This window comes from Quercus lobata, chromosome 6 (assembly GCF_001633185.2).
Source record: "Quercus lobata isolate SW786 chromosome 6, ValleyOak3.0 Primary Assembly, whole genome shotgun sequence".
NCBI lineage: Eukaryota > Viridiplantae > Streptophyta > Magnoliopsida > Fagales > Fagaceae > Quercus > Quercus lobata.
Window position 1 is genome coordinate 5,140,051 of NC_044909.1, and position 20,524 is coordinate 5,160,574.

The 20,524-nt window shown below is 31.9% G+C and overlaps 1 protein-coding gene and 1 long non-coding RNA gene across 2 annotated transcripts; one reads left to right on the top strand and one right to left on the bottom strand.

The window, feature by feature from the left end:
- Positions 1–991: 991 nt before the first annotated feature.
- LOC115994616 lies at positions 992–3,870 on the top strand. Its single transcript, XM_031118822.1, has one exon. The coding sequence runs from the start codon at positions 2,314–2,316 to the stop codon at positions 3,124–3,126; it is 813 nt and encodes a 270-aa protein (XP_030974682.1). The 5' UTR covers positions 992–2,313; the 3' UTR covers positions 3,127–3,870.
- A 2,855-nt stretch (positions 3,871–6,725) lies between these two features.
- LOC115994617 lies at positions 6,726–8,886 on the bottom strand. The gene is made up of 3 exons (XR_004093239.1): positions 8,780–8,886; positions 8,145–8,312; positions 6,726–6,839 (listed from the first exon to the last, which is right to left on the bottom strand). It is a non-coding gene; the product is annotated as an uncharacterized LOC115994617 (long non-coding RNA).
- Between the last annotated feature and the right edge of the window lie 11,638 nt (positions 8,887–20,524).

The window sequence follows — 20,524 nt, forward strand, 5'->3', positions numbered from 1 at the left end:
TGACAAACAAATTAAAGCAATATAGTTTATTGTTACGCTAAACAACAATAATTAAAGCTGTATAATTAAATTAACCAATACATTATAAAAGACAAATAAATTAAATTATGTTAGGCTAAATAACAATTAATAATTTTATAATTAATGAAACAACAAATTTTATAATTATAGTTTATAAAAGACAAACAAATTAATGAAACAACTAAACAACAATAATTAATAATTTTATTAATATTTCAAATGAACTTATAGTTTATTGTACGGTTACATTTGTTCATTTATTTTCTTTTCATTTTTTTTTTCCTTTTGAGGTTTTTCGGTGTACAGAATGTAAATTTGTTTTGATTTTAAGAACTTTTTTTTTTTTAAAGTACAAACTTCATGCCGGCCAAATTTTAAATTTCGGCCGGTATTTATCGAAACGTCACAAAACACCCGAAATAGATCGAAATGACCCGAAATTTTTTCAAAGTGGAATAGGAACACCCTGGACAAAATTCCTGGAGTCGCCACTGTTGGCTACCCAATGGAGAAACATGTCAATAAGACAATGACTATAGAATGGGGCTGATGTTTGTGTAGGAAAAGCCAGCGAGGTGTCCTTGGATTCATATTAAGTTCTTAACCCACAATGCAACATCTGCTAATACTAAATCACCTACGTAATATATCCAATAGCATAATATTTGAAAACAAACAACTTTTAATACTTGTGTATTTCATTGTAAAATGTTTTACGAAGAACATTTTCTTAAAGTAGTTTATATGCGTTTTTCTTCAAACTAAAAGTTTTTAATAGGTTAGCTCCTAAAAAAATACGAATGCCCCCACCCCAAAAAAGAAAAAAAAAGTTATAGCATAATAGTATCTCATAAAAGATAATGATATTACAAATAAATTGTATAAAAATCACATCAAATTCATTATTTTTGTGAAAATAATACATGATTATTTTTTAGTGATTCTAATACAATTATATTTAAGACATGTAGCTAAATAAAATACATTGTGTATTTGTGTTTTCTAAAGTCAAATACCTATTTGGTATGAGTAAGTACTAAAATATTGTCTTAAGTTTTAATTTTTGTCAACCTAGTACCAGCAATGTACTTTTCGGACTGTGATTAGTTATATATTTATACAGCATCATCTTGGTCATAGGATCAGCCCCCTCCAGCTTTAAGGCAGCAGGTATACTAGCAATTCAGCATAAAAAAATAAACGCAGGGATACTGGCACAAAACACCTCACTGTTGCTTGGATTTACTGCCAAGCCTGAGATTTTTCCAAAATCCAGCAAGGCATCTTTGAGGAGATTAAATTAAGGCAGGTCAGCAGCAGAAAACATTAGAAGATCATATGCAAAGCTGAAATGAGTGAGCCCCAGTTCCTGGCAGACTTGCAGTGGGGATGGAACTTTAAATTATTGAAGCCTTGTACCCTAGAGTGGACCAACCTTGATAAAACCACAAATAGATAAGGGCACAAGGGATCTCCCAGTCTCAAACCTTTTCCTCGGAAATATACCACCAAAGAACCATTTAGGCTAATAGAAAATCTGGGATAAGTAATACAAACCCTGATCCAATGCACAAATTTGGTAGGGAAGCCAGCTGATAGCAGACACATAAGAATAAAGTTCCAATCTAGAGAATCATAGGCTCTCCTCAAATCAGCCTTGACGGCACACCTAGCTATACCATTGTTCCTATTAGTGTGTTAAGGCACCAACAGTTATTGCTATGAAGCCTAGCTGCTGAGCTGGAATGCCCCGTGGAGTTTGTACTTAGATACTTGTTGTAATGTTTACCCTTGTAATTGTAATGTAGTAGATTATACCTTCAATTAACTAACTTCTAATTGTCCATGTGAATAGTGGGATTTCTCACATATGGATAGTTGGGAATTAGTAAGGCTGTTAGGGAAGGAAATAACTGATTGAACAGTTAATTAGTTACGACAATTGTATTATAGAGAACAGTAGCATTGTAATGGGAATCAATCAAGAAATAAGATGAATACTCAGTTTCCATCTCGATCCCCTATTCTTCTCATGGAGGACTAGGTTCCCTCGAAGTAACCTACTCATATTCCCTATAATCTTTCTCCATTCACCCATTCAATCCCTAAAATTTGTGAGATCAGCTGGGATCTTAACATTTGGTATCAGAGCTAAATCATCTTATCACCATGGCTGAAGCTCGACCGGCCTCCCATAACTCAGAAAAGATCACAGCTTTAGCCAAAGTTACTGATCAACATGATATCATTTTACAATAAATCCAGAAACAGTTGCAATCCCTCAATCAGTTTATGCAGAAGATCGTTGAAGCAGAAGATCAAAGACAATTTATACCTAGGGATCACCATGCAACCAACGATTCAACAACTGCAGAATCTTTTTTCATGAATCCAGGAAAACCCTTGAAGCTGGATTTTCCAAGATTCCAAGGGGAAGATCCTGCGAGTCGGGTACTGAGGTACTTTGCATTTTTCTTACTACAATACACCAGTGCAACAACGAATTTTGTTGGCTTCTTATCATATGGATGGGGAAGCGTTGGTGTGGTTTCAAGATGTGAGAATGCTGGAATATTCACAAGCTGGGATGCTTTCAATAAAGCTCTACAGATTCACTTTGGCTCTACAGCCTACGATGATGCAATGGAAGCTTTAACAAGGCTTAAACAATCATCTAATGTAGTGGTTTACAAGAGTCAATTTGAGGCTTTATCAAACAGGATCACAGGTTTGTCAGAAACCCATAAACTCAGTTGCTTCTTGAGTGGGTTAAAGGATGAGATACATCTTCCTGTGAGGATGTTGGCACCCAAGTCTCTGAATGAAGCTTTTGGCTTAGCCAAAATTCAGGAGTATTTGATCAGTTGCAAGAAAAGCTTGAAGACTTCTTTTGATCCCAGCAAGCCCTCATTGTTAGGGGTGCCCAAGATTGAAAATAAGTCTGAACAAAAGGTAAGATTGCCTCTTCAAAGATTAACAAGTGCCCAAATGGAGGAAAGAAGAAAGCAAGAATTGCGTTACAATTGTGATGAGAAATGGCACACTGGCCATAAATGCAAAGGAGAAAAAAAAAAAAAAAAATTTATTGGAGGGCTCTGCATTTGAAGTGGAGCATGCACACAGTTTGCGATTGGTGGAATTAGATGACAATGGTGATGTGGTGATAGAGCTAGAAGAACAAGACGACAAGGCTGAGATTACACTCTATGCCTTGGGGGGAAATCCATCTCCAAACACTATGAGGGTCGAGCAAAATTAAAGATCAAGAGGTAATATCTCTGTTAGATTCAGGGAGTACTCAATTTCTTGGACGCTGCTATGGCAATGAAGTTGAAGTTACAAATTGATACTTATAAGATTTTGGAGGTGAAAGGTTAAGACTAAAGGTGTCTGTCATGGAGTCCAACTCTTGATGCAGGGTATCAAATTTATGGGGGAGCTTAATGCCATTCCTTTTGGGGGTTGTGAAGTGGTTTTGGGAACTCAGTGGCTGAGTACTTTGGGTGATATCAAGTGGGATTTTAAGTTGCTGACTATGCAATTCACTTACTCAGGCAAGCAGGTGATGTTAAGGGGTGTCCAACCTGAGAAATCAACTTTTCAAGAGGGTGTCAAGTTCTTCACCAACGGTGCAACAAAGGGCTTAATCTTACACATTTCAACACCAGTTCTCTCCTCTATGCCACTGACTCAGCTACCAGAACCTTTGCAGCAGCTCTTGGAGGAGTATTCTCAGGTCTTTGAGACTCCCCTAGTTCTTCCACCATTAAGAGGCCATGAACACAAGATTATTCTCAAAGAGAGCTCTCCACCAGTGTGTAAACAACCTTACAGGTACCCGTTTCCAAAGATCTGAAAATGAGAAAATTGCGAATGAATTGTTAGAGGTTGGATCCATTAGACCAGGCCAAAGTCCTTCCTCTTCTCCTGTTTTACTAGTTAGAAAACCAGATGGTAGTTGGTGAATGTGTATTGATTATAGAGCTTTAAATAAGGCTACTATTACCTATACCCATGGTGGATGAATTGTTGGATGAACTTGCTGGGGCTAGCATTTTCTCAAAACTGGACTTAAGATCTGGTTACCACCAGATTAGAATGAGGGAAGAGGATGTTCCTAAAACTGCATTTAGGACACGAGGGCCACTATGAGTTTCTGGTGATGCCATTTGGCCTTACTAATGCACCCTCTACATTTCAAGCACTCATGAATGATGTTTTCAAACCATATTTGAGACATTTTGTGCTAGTATTTTTATATGATCTATTAGTTTTAGCAAGACTATAGAAGATCATCTAGCTCATTTGAAATCTGTGTTAGAGTTTCTTCTTCAACATCAGCTGCATGCCAAGAAGAGCAAGTGTGTTTTTGGTAGTGGTGAGGTGAAATACCTAGGTCATAAGGCTGATCCTAAAAAGACTGTTGCTATGCAGCAATGGCCTGCCCCCACATCTGTTAAAGCATTAAGGGGATTTCTGGGATTAACAGGGTACTACAGAAAATTCAATCAGAACTATGGAGTGATAGCACAACCTCTAACTACCTTGTTGGAAAAAGACTCTTTCCATTGGGATGCTAAGTCTCAAGCAGGCAGTGGCTAGTCCACCAGTTATAGCTTTACCTGACTTCTCAAAACCTTTTGTTATTGAATGTGATGCATCTGGAATTGGTTTAGGAGCTGTGTTAATGCAAGTCCAGAGACCTATAGCTTTTCACAGTCAAGCCTTGAAAGGCAAGAATCTGCATTTATCTACCTATGAGGAGTTGTTGGCCTTAGTTTCTGCTGTGAGGAAGTAGGAAAAGTCCAATCACTAATCAGTCGCATCCAATGACAGTATAATCACCAAAAATAATGCTCAAACACAAGATCTATTAACAAATGCAACCTATAAATGGCACATCTCATGAATCTAAGGTTCAATATTCATCAATCTGTAAGAGAACATTCACCATAAAAATAATTGTTGGGAGGCATTCAGCACAACAATAATTCAGATCTAAAGGACTGAAAAAAAAAAAAAAATGGGATGAAGCAAAGCTATAATATATCTCTGAGGAGGCTGCAATACATCTCTGATCTATAGGTTACCCAAAACAGTGAGTTTTGTATGCAATGCACAACCATTGTGAATGGTATAGACCACAGAATTCAATCAGAGTTATCAGTTATTTCTTGTTTTATAACACATTCTGTCTTGTTTGGTTTCAAAACCAATAAAAGTTTCAGTTGCCTGTTGCCATTGCAACATATGTAACCTCTCCACAAGATATATTAAAGTGCAAATAACAAAACCCAAACCATGCTCAACACGTGTAACTTTTCCACAAGAATGAAGCGGGGTTCCCTAGGGAAAGCTCCCTTCATTCCTGGTTCAAAAGGAATCGCAATTGTTCTATTATTCACGCTCAATTTTCTATCCTTGGGCTATTGTGTTTTTTTGACAGGCATATGGAGCCTTTTGCTGAATAGAGATGCATAATTTTCAGCAATAAATTCCTCACCCTGAGACTATGTCATCTGTGTTTAAGTCAGGCAATGGAAACTTTTGCCTTTTTACACTCAAACGATGCATCTACAGCCGGGTCTACTATGTTTCTGAAATGGGAAACACCTCTGGTGGGCTGGTTCAACTCAATACCGATGGTTCCTCTAAAGGAGTTTGAGATTGTAGGTGTGAGAATAAAACAGAGAGACAGAGAGAGAGAGAGAGAGATTGAAAAACATCCAAATCTGATATTATGCAGCACACTCTGTAATGCAATACAAAAGTCCTATTTATAGGACTGGGATAAGCTTAAGCTTAGATCAATTTAGGCAGTAAACCAAAACTAATTCTCTAACAGAACTCTAACAACTACAGATTGACAGCCCTTAATCAATCATTAAACACATGTTTCCAATAAGTGCACCACGTGTTAAGCCTGAGGGAGATAATTAGACAGAGAACAATTTGGGGCTTTGGCACTTGTATGAAACGCTGCTGTTAATCTTAGAGTAATCTATTGTCCATTAGAATTGATAGTACAAATAGAACCAACTATCATCAAAAGCTGAGATAAAACACTAATGACATGAAGCTATCAAATTGGACAACTCCTAAAGAGACAATTACCATTAATCTAAACACCCATGGCCTACCAAGGCCCCTAGAAACCTGCTCATATAAAAAAACAGTTAATATAACAAAAAGATTAAACGAAGGTGTAGTAATTCTCTAATGCGCCCATAAAAATTTAATGCTAAACGAACTTCAATTGGTTATTGAAAATATACCCAACCTGGAAAAGCTAAATGTGAACCAAGAGCACTAAACTGGGCATCATTGATGACCAAGAACACTAAAAATGGCAGTTTCACAACCTCTAATCAATTTAGAATGCTGACAGATGTTCAAATACTTGGAATCTATGCCAAAACTTTATTTGGCATCAGGAAAACCAAGTTAGACTCCATTAAACCATACATATTTTACAACTACAGTAAGAATAAATTTGAGTGCCTCAATAAATGGTTCTTTACACAAACTCCAAGGTCCTCTTGTGTCATTAACATGCACATTTTCCAGTTTATCATTAAAAATTTTAATGATAGCAAAAGGGAGACATTTTTGAGTTGAAGAACAAAATACATTTTCAAAAACCATATTTTAGTCATAAGAACAACGAAACAGAAAATACAGAGTACTCCTGAAGATGTATCAAATACATAATTTCTATAAGTAGCCATAAAATACAAAAGTTGACATCACAGGTTCCAACTATACATACCTGTATAAGTACAGTGTTTACACCATTTGCATAGGTAGCTCTAACCAGCCTACATAAAAAGGTTAAACAAACATAAAGCTTTTAAAATTGTAGTCAACAACATGAAGGAAAAAGTTGGTAGTAGTACATATTAGAATCTAAATGACAAAAGGATTATTCTTGTAACACACAATATGCATAAAGTTTCTAAGCACCAATCTCTCAAATTGGTTTGACATGAAAACATTGAGAGAAACATCAAACTAAATGATGTGTAAAAATAGCGAACATTATAAACACTTATAGCATCTTATGTTGAATACTATTTAAGTCTACTTAAATGGGGGTGAAAATGAAAGATATGGATCAAATATACTTTTTCATTTAAAATTATCAAAAAGCAAAGAATGTTTTCAACATTTTTTAAGGTGGTCACATATGCAGTTGGTCATTGTTGTGTTTGCTACGAATTAGTAAGTTTGAGAAATAGATAAACATTACAAACTTTCAGTGTATTATTTCTTATACAAAGGATAACATTAGATAGAACAAAGATAATTCTTTTTTTTGATAGGTAATCAAAGATTTATTTCATAAAAAGGACATCATGTTCACAAGAGTGAACACTCAGAACTTAAAACGAATACAAGTACCTCAGGAAGAGATACACATAGAAAGAAGAAATTCAGAAATGGAAATACCTTGTGTAAAACCCCAAATTTTACCCCACTGAAATAAGGTCCCAACTAGTATAGGCTTCAAAAGATCTATTGATCTCACAATATCTTCAAAAGTATGATTATTACACTCCCACCAAATTAACCACATCAAACAAGCTGGAACCATATTCCAAATATTAGAAGGATGCTTCCCCGGCCAATTTCACCAGCCAAAAAGAAGGGAGGCTACTGTCTTCAGCATCACCCACTGTATTCCAAATATCAAAAAAACTTCACTCCACAAGGCATAAGCAAGCCTACAGTGGAGTAGAAGATGATCTACAGTTTTCTCATCACACCGGCACATGCAACGCCAATTAACTAGGGGTAAACGCCTAAGAACCAGATTATCAATGGTAAGAATACTACCCCTAGCTGCTGTCCATAAAAAGAAAGATACCCTTTTAGGTGCCTTTGTACTCCAAATGCACTTCCAGGTAAAAGAGATAGAAGAAGAGCCATCGGGATCAGCTAGCAATTTACAATGAAAATTCTCCCTATTGCAATTTATAAAGAATAAGCAAAATACACAGCACCCATAATCAACCTATCTGCTGAGCAAGATTAGGATTTCACATTCTATGAAACAATTTAATTAAACAACATAATAGTAAGCAAAAACAGAACAATCAAAGTAATATAGAAACACAAATTACCGTATAGTCTGATTAAGCAAATTGAGCATGTTAGGCTTGAAGTCGTGATCGACCACTTCGACACTAACCCCTATCACTCTTCAGCATCGCAAACACAGCTTCGACACGAACAGTAATTATATACAAACTCCCCAAGCATATGTCCAATGACCTCCAATTCGACTCTTCCTATATCAGTCACAATAATATAATTACTAATAATTTTGTACTTATCGAAGGAAATCACTCTCAATAATCACCGTCGATGTAAAACCTTGAAAATTGAAATAAACACACACAAAGTTCAGCCTAATTCAAAACCCTAGAATTAGCAACCAAAAAAAAAAAAAAATCAGAATAACCTAATAATTCAAAATTGAACTTTAATTTAAAATCCAATTGGATTTTCTCTCCGTATATGATTACCCTAAGGCAAATTTACCAGAAAGGCATAAATCTCATATACCAACATGGAAAAGCACCTGGTGATCCAGTAATAAAAAAAAATACCCCAAAATTTCAACAAATTTAACATATCTAAAATAAAAAAGTTTTATAGTTTTTCCCAAAATATAAACACCCTCAAAACAATTCATCACATTGAAAAAGATAAAACCCCAAAAGAAAAAGGAAAAAAGAAAAGAAATTCAAAGTACCCAGAAAGCCAGAAGATCTGCTTCGTAAACCTATTCCCATGATGGCCACGAGCACACCGAGCTGGGGCCTTCAGACCCATCGTACTTGCTTGAGCTTGTTAATTAATTATTATTATCATATATGCCTTTTTTTTTTTTTTTTTTTTTGGGTGCCTTTTCTTTCGGGGCCTTCCTTTTCGTGTGAAACGGTGCGTTATAGTAAATGCAAATTACGAAAAAAACCCATCAAACAGGACTTGGTACGATTGAATTTTGTCGACAAAAATGTAATTCCATATCTTAAGCGGGGAAAAGAAAAGAAAAGTACATTCTTGGCACGACGTAGTTTTGGAACAAAAAACACAAAATACGGTTTTTATTTTTTTGATGAATAATATACGGTTTTTATTGATATGGAGACTGGAGAGTAGAGAACATATGCTGCTAGCCTGCTACAGACATTCATCCCAAAAAGAAAAAAGAAAAAAACCTAAAACAGGCATATTTTGGCACGTATAGATATGTTGCCATTTGTTTCTACTACATAACAACTTTATTCTTTCCAAAGCTACTCTATATTATCTTCAACTATGGTGGCGAGGGGGCGGGCATATGAGTACGTGGGTTTGGTTTTGAAGGAGGAACCCGTCCACGACCTTGAGGATCTGTTGAGTTCATCGCAGCCGAAGGCGTAGACCTGGAAGAGCCAACAGTCTGGCAGTTAAAAATCAGCGCAGCCAAAAACACCACCTTTATGATTTTAGAGAAAGCTTTCCTCCACTTTTTTTGCCCCATCAAGAACTTAAAGGGCTAGGGCATAAGGGTTTTCTTTTGCGTTTTTTTCAATGTGACCAAATGTGTATGTACCAGAGCCTATTTATAGGGAAGTTTAATTTTTTGAAAATTAGCTAGTCTTTTATTTTTGTATTTATTTTCCTGATAATTTGAGGAAATGCATTTATATATGACCAATGACTAGTATTTTCTTTGAGGGGAATACTAGTTAATTACGTAATTGACCAAGTATTTACTATTTAGTACACTCACAGGTTCACCAGGGGCAAAACTTTTTGTTTGTTTGGTGTAGAGCATGTTCTCTAGAAGCCTTATCACATCTCCCAAAACTTTTTAAATCTTTATTCTCCTTTGTCATCACTAAAAAGTCTCTCATCACGGCCACTACTCAAATAACCGTCATTTACATATAATTTGGATATGGATTGCCCACAATTGGATTGGTGAGATGATAGATGAGTTTATGTATTAAATAAAAATAATATGTACAAACTTAGTATGCAAGCTAAGACTATAGATAAAATTTGATTAATTGGTGAGATATATTCAAAATATTAATTAAATAAAAAATTATTAAATAATGAAACATTACTTAAAGCTATATCATGGTAACATATCATTTTTTTTTTTTTTTATCAAAGAATGTTGAAAATGTGAGGAAAAGTGGATCAATCTAAATATAGAATTATTTATTTAAAAAAAAAAAAAAAAAACTTCTAATCTTCCTTCTTCAGTTTACCCTTGCTTCCTAGCCATATTTCATAGTTGCAGTCGTTGTGTAATTCTGCCACACCAGTAGGGGTAGAGCTATGTTATAGGGTGGGCGGCCATGGCCTCCAAAATTTTGAATTTTTTTTAACATATATATATATATATATATATAATTATTTTAATGTTTTCAAAATATAAGATGAAAATTTTATATGGGGCTTTTACTATGTAAATATCAATTAAAAAAATTTAATACTAATCAAAACAAGGTTAATTTGATACATTAAATACATAATTTGATGAATAGTATCAACTAAACTAATGTTAATTTCATATGAAGAATTGAATATCATAGTTGAGCTATAAATTTTAAATAAAAAAATTAAAAATTTATTATAATTAAAAATTTCGTTCAACCCAAACAACTTTCTCAATTTCTTTCAACCCAAAGACTTACCACGGCGATGGATAAAGTGTATAAAAATACGTGTAATATTATTTAAAAACTGAAAACATGTATTTAAACACATGAGTCGTTACTTTAAAAAAAAAAAAAAAAAAAAAAAAAAAAAAAATCTACCAAACAGGCCCTTAATGGTTCGGTCAAGTATTATGGTACACGTATGAGGGCCCAGGGCACAAGGTAGTGGTACACCGGCGGCGGCAGTGGATTATTATTATTATTATTATTATTATTATTATTATTATTTGTTACTATCACCAGATCCATTAAAGACGATAACATTTTGCCACTTTTCTTTGTTTTTTTCTTTTTTCCATTGAAGACTTTATCACCGACCCATTCCCGTTCTATTATTTCGATGGCTAGGTTTTAAACTTTAAACTCTAGTTTTTAGTCAAACACATACTAAACACGTACTTACGTGAGGTGGCGGCAAAACATTTGTCTCTTTGTTTCTTTTTTTTTTTTTTCTTTTTTTTTTTCTTTTTTCACTCGCTGATGGCATTCACGCGCGTGGCATTTTAGCTCAACCTAAATCTCCATGCAACATTATAGACAAAGAGTTCAAAGATATTTGTTGTGATGCAAAGGAAAATAAAATCATTAAAAAACAAAACAAAACAAAAAAAAAAGATGTTCCTCATAAGCTTTGAAAATTTTAAGAACTAAACTTTATAGCATTCGCATCCACTAAGCTACAAAATTAATTTAGTATTTAGCACTCTAAAATGTTATTTTATCTACTTTAATAACTCACTTAATAATAGAGAGACTAAAAAGAAAGAGAGAGATAAATTAATTAATTAAATAGTAATAGTAGATCACTGTAACATATTAAATTTTTTAACTTCGGACACCTTTGATGCAACATGTACTTTTGGTGTTTGGGTTGCTAAATTAGCAACACAGCCAATATGAATGCAAAAGTATCTAAACTTTTATTGTTTATTTATGTTGTAGGGGCGGCCCAACATAATTTGGAGCTTAAGTTGAAAATTTTATATGGGACTTTTAATATGTAAATATCAATTAAACAAAATTATTTAATAATAATCAAAACAAAGTTAATTTGATACATTAAAATGATTAAATACATAATTTGATAAATAGTATCAACTAAACTAATGTTAAATTCATATAGAGAATTGAATATCATAGTTGAGCCATAAATTTTAAATAAAAAAATAAAAATTTAGTATGATTAAAAAAGATACTTTATTTTGGATATATGACGATGCAAGTAAAGTATAGTTGTAATCTAATTTTTAATTTTATATCTTGTTTTTAAGAGAGAGAAATATATATAATATATTATTTGGTGTGTTGCTTTGTAAGATATTAGTTTACAAAAATTAAAATTTCAAACTATTATGAGAAATTAATCTATAATTGATGATTTAACATATTTGCAACATTTTTTTGAAACATTTTAGGGTTTCTATTGGTCTCATACTTTGAGAATTTTAATAGAAACGAAAATGAAAAATATGCTTAAAGCACTATAAAATGTTCATAATATGATGTGAGAATGACTCTCATTGATAAACTTCATCAATCTAATTAATGAATATTTAATCACTTTTTGTGATAAATAATGCTAGAGGTACAAATTATTTTACAAAATTTTTTACAAACTGTTGATGCAGTGAGTGATTATTAGTAAATGAAAAAAAATGATATTAATAGTGGACCTAGATGAAAACCAATAAGATGTTAGTCACATCAACATTTTGTAAATATGTTATAAAATAATTTATAACTGTAATATTACTCTTTTGTGTTTAGTAACATATCAATTTATAAACCAATAGTAAATTTTGTAGTATCTTTAAAAAAAATGCAATGCCTTTAAAAAATAAATAAAATTTTATACAAATTCGGGCCTTTAACAACGGTGAAGGGGCATTTTTCCTAAGGGAATTTTTTTTTATTTTTTTTGTGATGGGGCCTTGGGCCGCACTGGGTGGCGGTGGTAAAGAAAAGTCAAGGCTGATTGAGACAGAGTGAGCGAGCCCTTTGACTAGAAATTTTCCTACCCAACAGCATTGGCACCGGTACTTAGATATATCAAAGGTAAGCTCTAATTTACAATTTAGCCCAAAACTTCCCACACATCTAAACTTGTATTTACCAATTATTGCAAAAAAATTTGCAATAGTTTAGAATTGTGTAATTCAAATCTTAAAAAAAAAAAATACTAATATTTTATTTACTTACTTTATCAATTCATCTCTCTCACTGGGTTTTTGGGTTTTAGTTTTTTGTTTTTATTTAAATTTTGGGATATATTATTTTATTATGTAGAAATATTATTTTAATGTATTGTATTGTAAAATAAAAGTTAGGATACTAAGAGTATTATAAAATAATATGGTATAATTGATAAAGTAATTTTTTAAGATAGTAAAATAGGATGAGATAGAATTTTTGGATGTGAATATTTTAAGCATTCACATTGACAATGACAAATGGCATATGTTAGTTCAATTTATAAGTTTCAGTTAACTTAATTAGTAATGACTTGAAAAAAAAATTATATATAAAAAATATTTTTTTATTCATTTAATTACCCTTAAAAATATTTTTGCACAACTTGGCTTAAATCCTGCACACCTTGATCACAAATCAATTTAGCACAAAAATCAAACAACATAGATTAGTTCATCTCAAAACTAATTAACAATACAAATCACTCTCCCTTTCTCTCATGAATCTCATCTTATCTTTATTCTTTATCTGACTTTCTATATATCTCTGAGTCTAAGAGTAAAATGTGAGTGTTTGTGAGTTCTGAATGTCTCTCTTTATTATAAATTTATATTATATATATGTGAGTGTGTGTGTGTGTGATACTAATTTTGTGCATTATTATTATTATTATTATTATTTTTTGATATAATGTTATTTGTGTGAATTGTGATGTGTGTGAAGGTGTATATATATAGTATAAATATACTATAACTTTATATAATTTAATATCCAAGAAATATTTGTCTCATGTGTATATCGTGATCATGTTATAATAACTAGTGATTCAAGAAAAAAGAAAAAAAATAGTAAAATTAGTGATTGTTAAATGTATTATTTATGTATCGATGAGTGTGGTTATGTGAGTCAATAATTAATATAAGGTCAATAATTTATGAAATAACTAATAAATAATAACAACTACACAAAAATAAAAATATTATACAAACTTAACAAAATAAAATGGTTACATCTACATTGACAATAGATAATGACAATTGATAATAAACTATCATGTAACGATTTCAAAATATGAAAATTCGTAAAAAAAATATAAAATTTTATATATATTTGTGTTTTTTTTTTCAATAACACAATATATTCAAGTTATATTTTTGTTAAAATTTGTTTACTCTAAATTTCTTAATGACCCCTAAAAAAATTATTGGGACCGCCACCTGCTCTAGCTGTTGAAAAGAAAAGTCAATGCCTATTGAGACAGAGTGAGCGAGCCCTTTGACTAGAAATTTTCCTGTCATTTAGTACTTTTGTAATGTTTCTTAAAAATAAGTAAGAAATAGCTGCGCGAGCAGGTTCGCACTTCGCAACATTAGGAGGCAAACGACTTTTTGGACACCTACCCTTTTGTTTTTGTTTTTTTTTTTCTTTGGCTGTCGTTGTTGTTGCCTTGTTGGGTTATTTATAACAGGATAATGATTACCTTGACTCACTGTTCGTCTGTGGGTGCACTATAATGAATCTTACTTTATCTTTTCTACAATATTCCGTGAATTGTTTTCTTACATATAATCTTTGTTATATACTTTTTTTAATAAAAAATGAAATCAAATTGGTAGCTAAAACGCTTACACTTAGCTTGAAACAATTTATCTAATAAACTCATCTCAATGAAATAGATTAAGCCAACCAACTATATTGAAAGTAGATATGCACAGTCGGAAAATAACTTTGTCAAGGCCATGACTTAGCAAAAGAGAAAAAATATATATATAATATAATCGTTGGTATAATTATAACTAATAACTTTTTTATAAGATTACCATAAAAATAATATAATCGTTGGTATAATTATAAAAGGAAAAAGTAAAAACGAAAACGAACGTAAACTTGCGTACGTCCATATCGCATACTAAAAAGAATCTAAAGCATTCAAATTATAAAAAGAATCTACAGCCTAATAAAAATGTACAAAAGATCCTAAAAAATTGGGTGATATATGGTTAATCTCAGTTTTCCTTTTAAAAATCATTTAATATCTTATTGTATTAGCATTCAAATTGAAAAATACTCTAAAGCCTAATTAATAAAAAAGAAAACTATAACATTTTCAACAAATCATAAGTAATAAGTTGTTATTAATTCTAATTTGAAACTACAGCTGAAATTACTTTTTTGTTTACCAAAAACAATCTGTCACTTATAACTTGTTGTGAAAATAACATATTTCATTAAAAAAATTATAAAAAACCTAAAAAATTCGGTGATGAATGGTTAATCTCAGTTTTCTTTTTAAATAATCATTTAATACCTTATTGTAAGCAGAAAAATCGTTGTCTAGTGGAGGAGGGAATAATTTCACTGGGAAGAGATAGGCAAGTTTGAGTAACCATTGATATTACATTAATAAAATCTAGTATATTTTCTTTCATTAATTGTGATATGCTATACCACAAAGTTAAAGGAAACCAAAAAAGTGAAAAATTAGCCTCACCTAATGGCAGCAATTTATAATAAATAAATGTTTGCTTTTTGAATGGGAAAACGAAATGGTCAAAGATGCAACTAAAAGAAGATAAGTATAAGTTTACCAAAAAAAAGAAGATAAGTATAAGGCTATAAGCAAGAATGCAAGATAGCAAAGAAAGTGAGAGGGAAGGACAGCCTCGCCAAAAGACAAACAAATGAAAGTAAATTGTGGTGTGGTGTAGGTTTTGTCTTGCACAATCTCCTACTTTCACATAAAAATTAAATATAAGAAAACAATTCTATAATGCGTTTCAAACACAATATATATAAAATAAAATGATACAACAAGAATCTCAAAAAAAAAAAAAAAAAAAGGAGAGAGAGAAAAAGATCCAACATGAAGTTGAAAAATACAGTGAGCAAAGATATGTAAAGCCTTATCTTTCAAACACTCAGATAGTTAGATTTATTACAAAAATCAAGTGAAAATGTAATGACCAAATGGATCAATAGGAGGCAACAACCGAAGTTAGTTTTTTGGTTCATTAACGTTTAAAAGAGATGTGAAAGTGCCTAATTTTAAGCAATATGGATAACATGAGAGAGAGAAAAAAAACTATTTTATTATTATTTACAAAAAAAAAAAAAAATTTATTTCACCAACAAAAAATTGTTTAATGTATAGGTGATTCAAGCTAATTATTTCACCAGCAACAGTGGAAAGGAGCAACTAATGTAAAGAATTTTTTTTTTTTTTTGAAAACACTAATGTAAAGAATTAAACAACCAAAACATAAAACAGTTTGCACTTTATGTCCACCCTTTTAATATTTATCTTTTGTGTAGTTTGTCCATTAACCTCTTCAAATCTAAACGAGTCATCTCAAATTATAGTTTTTTATTGGTCATATTATAATGGGTGTTTCACAACTTGGAGCTTTTTCTCTTTTTTTTTTTTTTGGTACTGTGTTTCTCTTAGCTCATTGTATGTTGGTAATTGAAGTTACCATTATGTCTTTTCCGCTCATGTTTTGATTCTTTACTGGTAATAGTTTAATGGGTTTTCCACAAGTTAAAGATTTTGGTACTGCTCAACTTTATTGTGCTTTGTGGCTCTTTTAACTAATTATGTCATGGTAGTTGAAGTCACAATTGGAGATACATGCATTGCTAATCTATTATGTTCTTTGATCACAATTCATTCGAATATTCCACCTTATTCCTCGATTGTTGGTAATCCCGGCCATTTCACGTGGAATTTGACTAGCAGAAGAATATTAAGATATGATGATTATAATATAGTAATTGGTTATGGGCTTATGGCAAATTGAAGAAAGTTGAACCGACACATGTAACGTAAGAAGGTCAGACGAACAAAACACTTTTAGACTTTTACCAATTTTTGAATTCTTATAGATAAATAATATTTAACTAGCGCAATGTGCGAGATTGTTTTACATATTAATGAATTTTGCATCTAACATAAACTTAATTATCATACTTCTATTATATATATTCAAACTTTAATAACGTAGTATATTTAAGCATATAGTGTCCAATACCTAAAACTATATACATTAAATTGTTATGAATATGGAAGTGAGTTTTATTGATTGGAAGGTATGGGGATATACAGGTTCAAGCATGTGGGTCAATGGTGACAGAGGAGTAGCCCTATGCTATATATGTTAATACCATTGGAGTACTTCCTCATGGGATATGGCTTGTACCGGCCACCTCAATTAAGTGTCAGCCCAAGGAGCCCCTTGAATCCATCTTGCATTGCCCCGGAACTTCTCTCACCCAAAAGTATGGGCCTAAAGTTGAAACCAATTAAAACATGAATTTCATTGGAAGTCTAAAAGAAAGAATATGTACACTTACCGGTTAGGGTGTTGTAGATAAAAGGGGGGAAAAGGGAAGATGTAAGGGAAAAAAAAAAAAATTTAGAAAAGGAAGTATATATTATCGTTCTTTAATTTGTAATCATCTATGTATGTTAATTGAGGTAGGTTGAGCTGTCTGTATATCCTCAAATAATCTAGCAAAACCTGTGCCTTGGGTATTGCAATTTATGAAAAATTTGATAGTTTCGGTTTTTTAGTGGAACACGGCAGATTGACTAGAAATGCGTTAAACGATAGAGCATACCATACCAACGAGAGAAAATTAATTATTATGAGAAAGAGATTTCATAAAAAGAGTTTCAAAAGATAATTTTTCCTTACAAAGGGTGGGTTCATGCGGCACCAACGAGTAAGAGCGGACATAGGTTATCGAGAATAAAACTAACAAACATATAAAAGATCCGATCTAACATTGTCCGTCTGGCAAATCAAGTCAAAGTCAAGCATCATAATTTCTCTTTGGAATATTTTCCAAGCAAGCCGGATTGTTCAGTTTGAACTGTTTTCTCCCATTGCTTTATCTTTGCTTTTCCGACTTTTAGAAAATGGACCTTCTAGAAAGTGTGGCTACTTTTAAGAAGTGTGGTTTAAAATATTCAGTGCTCTAAAACCAATTGAATGCTAAAATAGAGAATGCTTTAAAACCCATTAAAAGCTAAAATCATAATTATTAAACCTGGACTGATCCGGTTGGAAATCCGTTGTGTTGAGAGAAAGAGATTTCGTAAAACCGTGTCATTATGTGGCACCCATGAGTAAGCCGACCAACCGTGTGATATGGGGGGAGGACTACCGAGAAGACTTAATAATTGAGTCTAGTGGCGTCATCCAGTTCGCATTTTGCACAAGTGAGATTTGACTTGATATTCCAACTACACACTGCACATTGACTAGAAATAAGTTAAACGATAGAGTTGTCTTTGGTTGGTAGTGGACCAGAGGTAGTACCTGGAGGAAGAAAAAGTAGGAGATAGACCTAAAAATTGTATTAAAAGAGCATGAGAATGAAGGACACGTTACTCAGAATTTGGGTTTTCCCTCTGCATGTGGGAAGAGAACGGTCGGCGCACACTTTCACGCAATTGGCACGCGTTACTCATGAGAATTTTTTTCCCCAATCGGACACGGTATAAAACTAAACTTTCTCTCTCTCTGGTTAAATTTTTTCCCCATTTTTATAAGAGATAACTAAACTAAAATTATGAAAAAAAAGGTCTAAGGGCAGTTTATTTTCTTGATTTATTAACATCTTAGATTTTGTTTATATATTATCTTTAAAATAAGGTTGTATACGTTGTATATTAATGAGTTATTGACTACTTGAAAGATATATGAGTTTTACATAAAAACTTAATTTTAAATTGAGCATTTATTTGGTATATGTAGTATAGATTTTTAGCTTTACATTTAAATTAAGCGTTTATTTGTTATATGTAGTATAGATTTTTAGTTTCAGTCATGTGCTATGAGATAATTTTTACTTTAGTGAAACTTTTGACTCCTTAAACATTTAAATTTCTATTTCTAAAAAATAACTTCATCTTTCTCAAAAAAAAATAACTTCATAATACTAACAAACTTGTGGAAGACACTAGATGTCTAACTTATATAACAACTATTTGACTAAAAAATAACAAAATAATACATCAATCAATAATCATTTTAGAAAACTACCATTCCAATTAATTTCTCCAAAAAAAAAAAATTCAATTATCTTTTCAATTGACATGTCATTTAATATTGCACTCTTTCCTATCCCAAAACTTAACAAATTACATACTAGAAAATAAGAAAAGGTATAAATTAATTGAAGATAAAATATTTTACCCATCAAGATTATGAGTATACTGAGCATATTGAACACATGAACCGAAAAGTTCATTCTTGGACTTGGTTGACAAAACCTAAAACTTCTTAGAAAATATCTTATTACTCATATCCATTTTAGAATTGACAATAAAGTTTCTTTAGCTAGATGCCTTAAATATAATTGCATTAGAATACCACTAAAGATTTGCCATGCATATTTCACAAAAGAGTGAATTTGAATAGAGTTTTTATATGAATTGTATAATCTACTTGTAATCTTATTATTTTTTATTGGATATTGGTGGAGACAGTTTTCTTCGAAAACATGTTTTGCTCCATCCTCGAGACACTACAAAAAACAGCCCTATATATATGTAGTTTCTAATCCACCATAAGAAAGGATGTGTGTTTCCAATGTAGGTTTTGTTGAATGAAAAATGACTTAATTTATAGTCAATTTTTTTTTGTTTATTTATAAAATTTCAATCTATATATGGTGTCTATTTCTAGTAACTACTCTATTTATCATCAGACCAGAACACCACGATAAAGCAATTTTCTAAATTGAATTGTGTTGTGCTATCTTCCAATACGAGTGGGAAAGGTTTTGAACAGTGGCGGAGCCACATTATAGGTTGGAGGGGCCATGCCCCCCCCCCCCAAAATATTGAAATATTTTAATACCCTATATATATATAATATATATATATGTTATAAATCGGTTATAGATCAGTTAAGGTGGGACCAAAGAAAAATGAGATTTGGCACCCCCCCCCCCCCCAAAAAAAAATGAGTTGCTCTCCAATAACGTTAGAAAAAAAAAAATTGGCTTCCCCCAAGAATAAACAAAAATAAATAACTTAGTCTTTCCAAAACAAATTTATAATTTAAAAAAAAAAAAAAAAAAACTTACACAAAGATCATTCATTATATATATTTTTTCTTTTCTTTTTTTCTTTTCATTTATACATCAAATCAATTGAGTTACAAGGTTCCTGACTCCATTATTTTTAAAAACTTAATTATTATTTTTTTTTGGATTATTTTCCTTACATGTTTAAAGTAAAGTAGTTAATTTGTGTATACTCATTAAAGTTTAGAAAGATTATGCTCATTAGAAAGAAAAAAAAAGAGAGGAAAATAACGAGTTCTTACTAATCTAATTATATATGAATATGTTTTGAATTTATCTAGACCGATTTATGAATACCATAGTTTGGCCCCCCAAGCCAAAATTCCTAACTCCGCTACTGGTTTTGAAAATTATTTGTCAATGCTGCATATCGTATGTTCTAGAAAAGGATAATATACATTTTGCTATTTTGGTACACATGTCATGACATTGAGTAGCACGAGTGAAGTGGGAAAATTAAACTTAAATAACTTAAATAACCTTTCTTTTCTCTC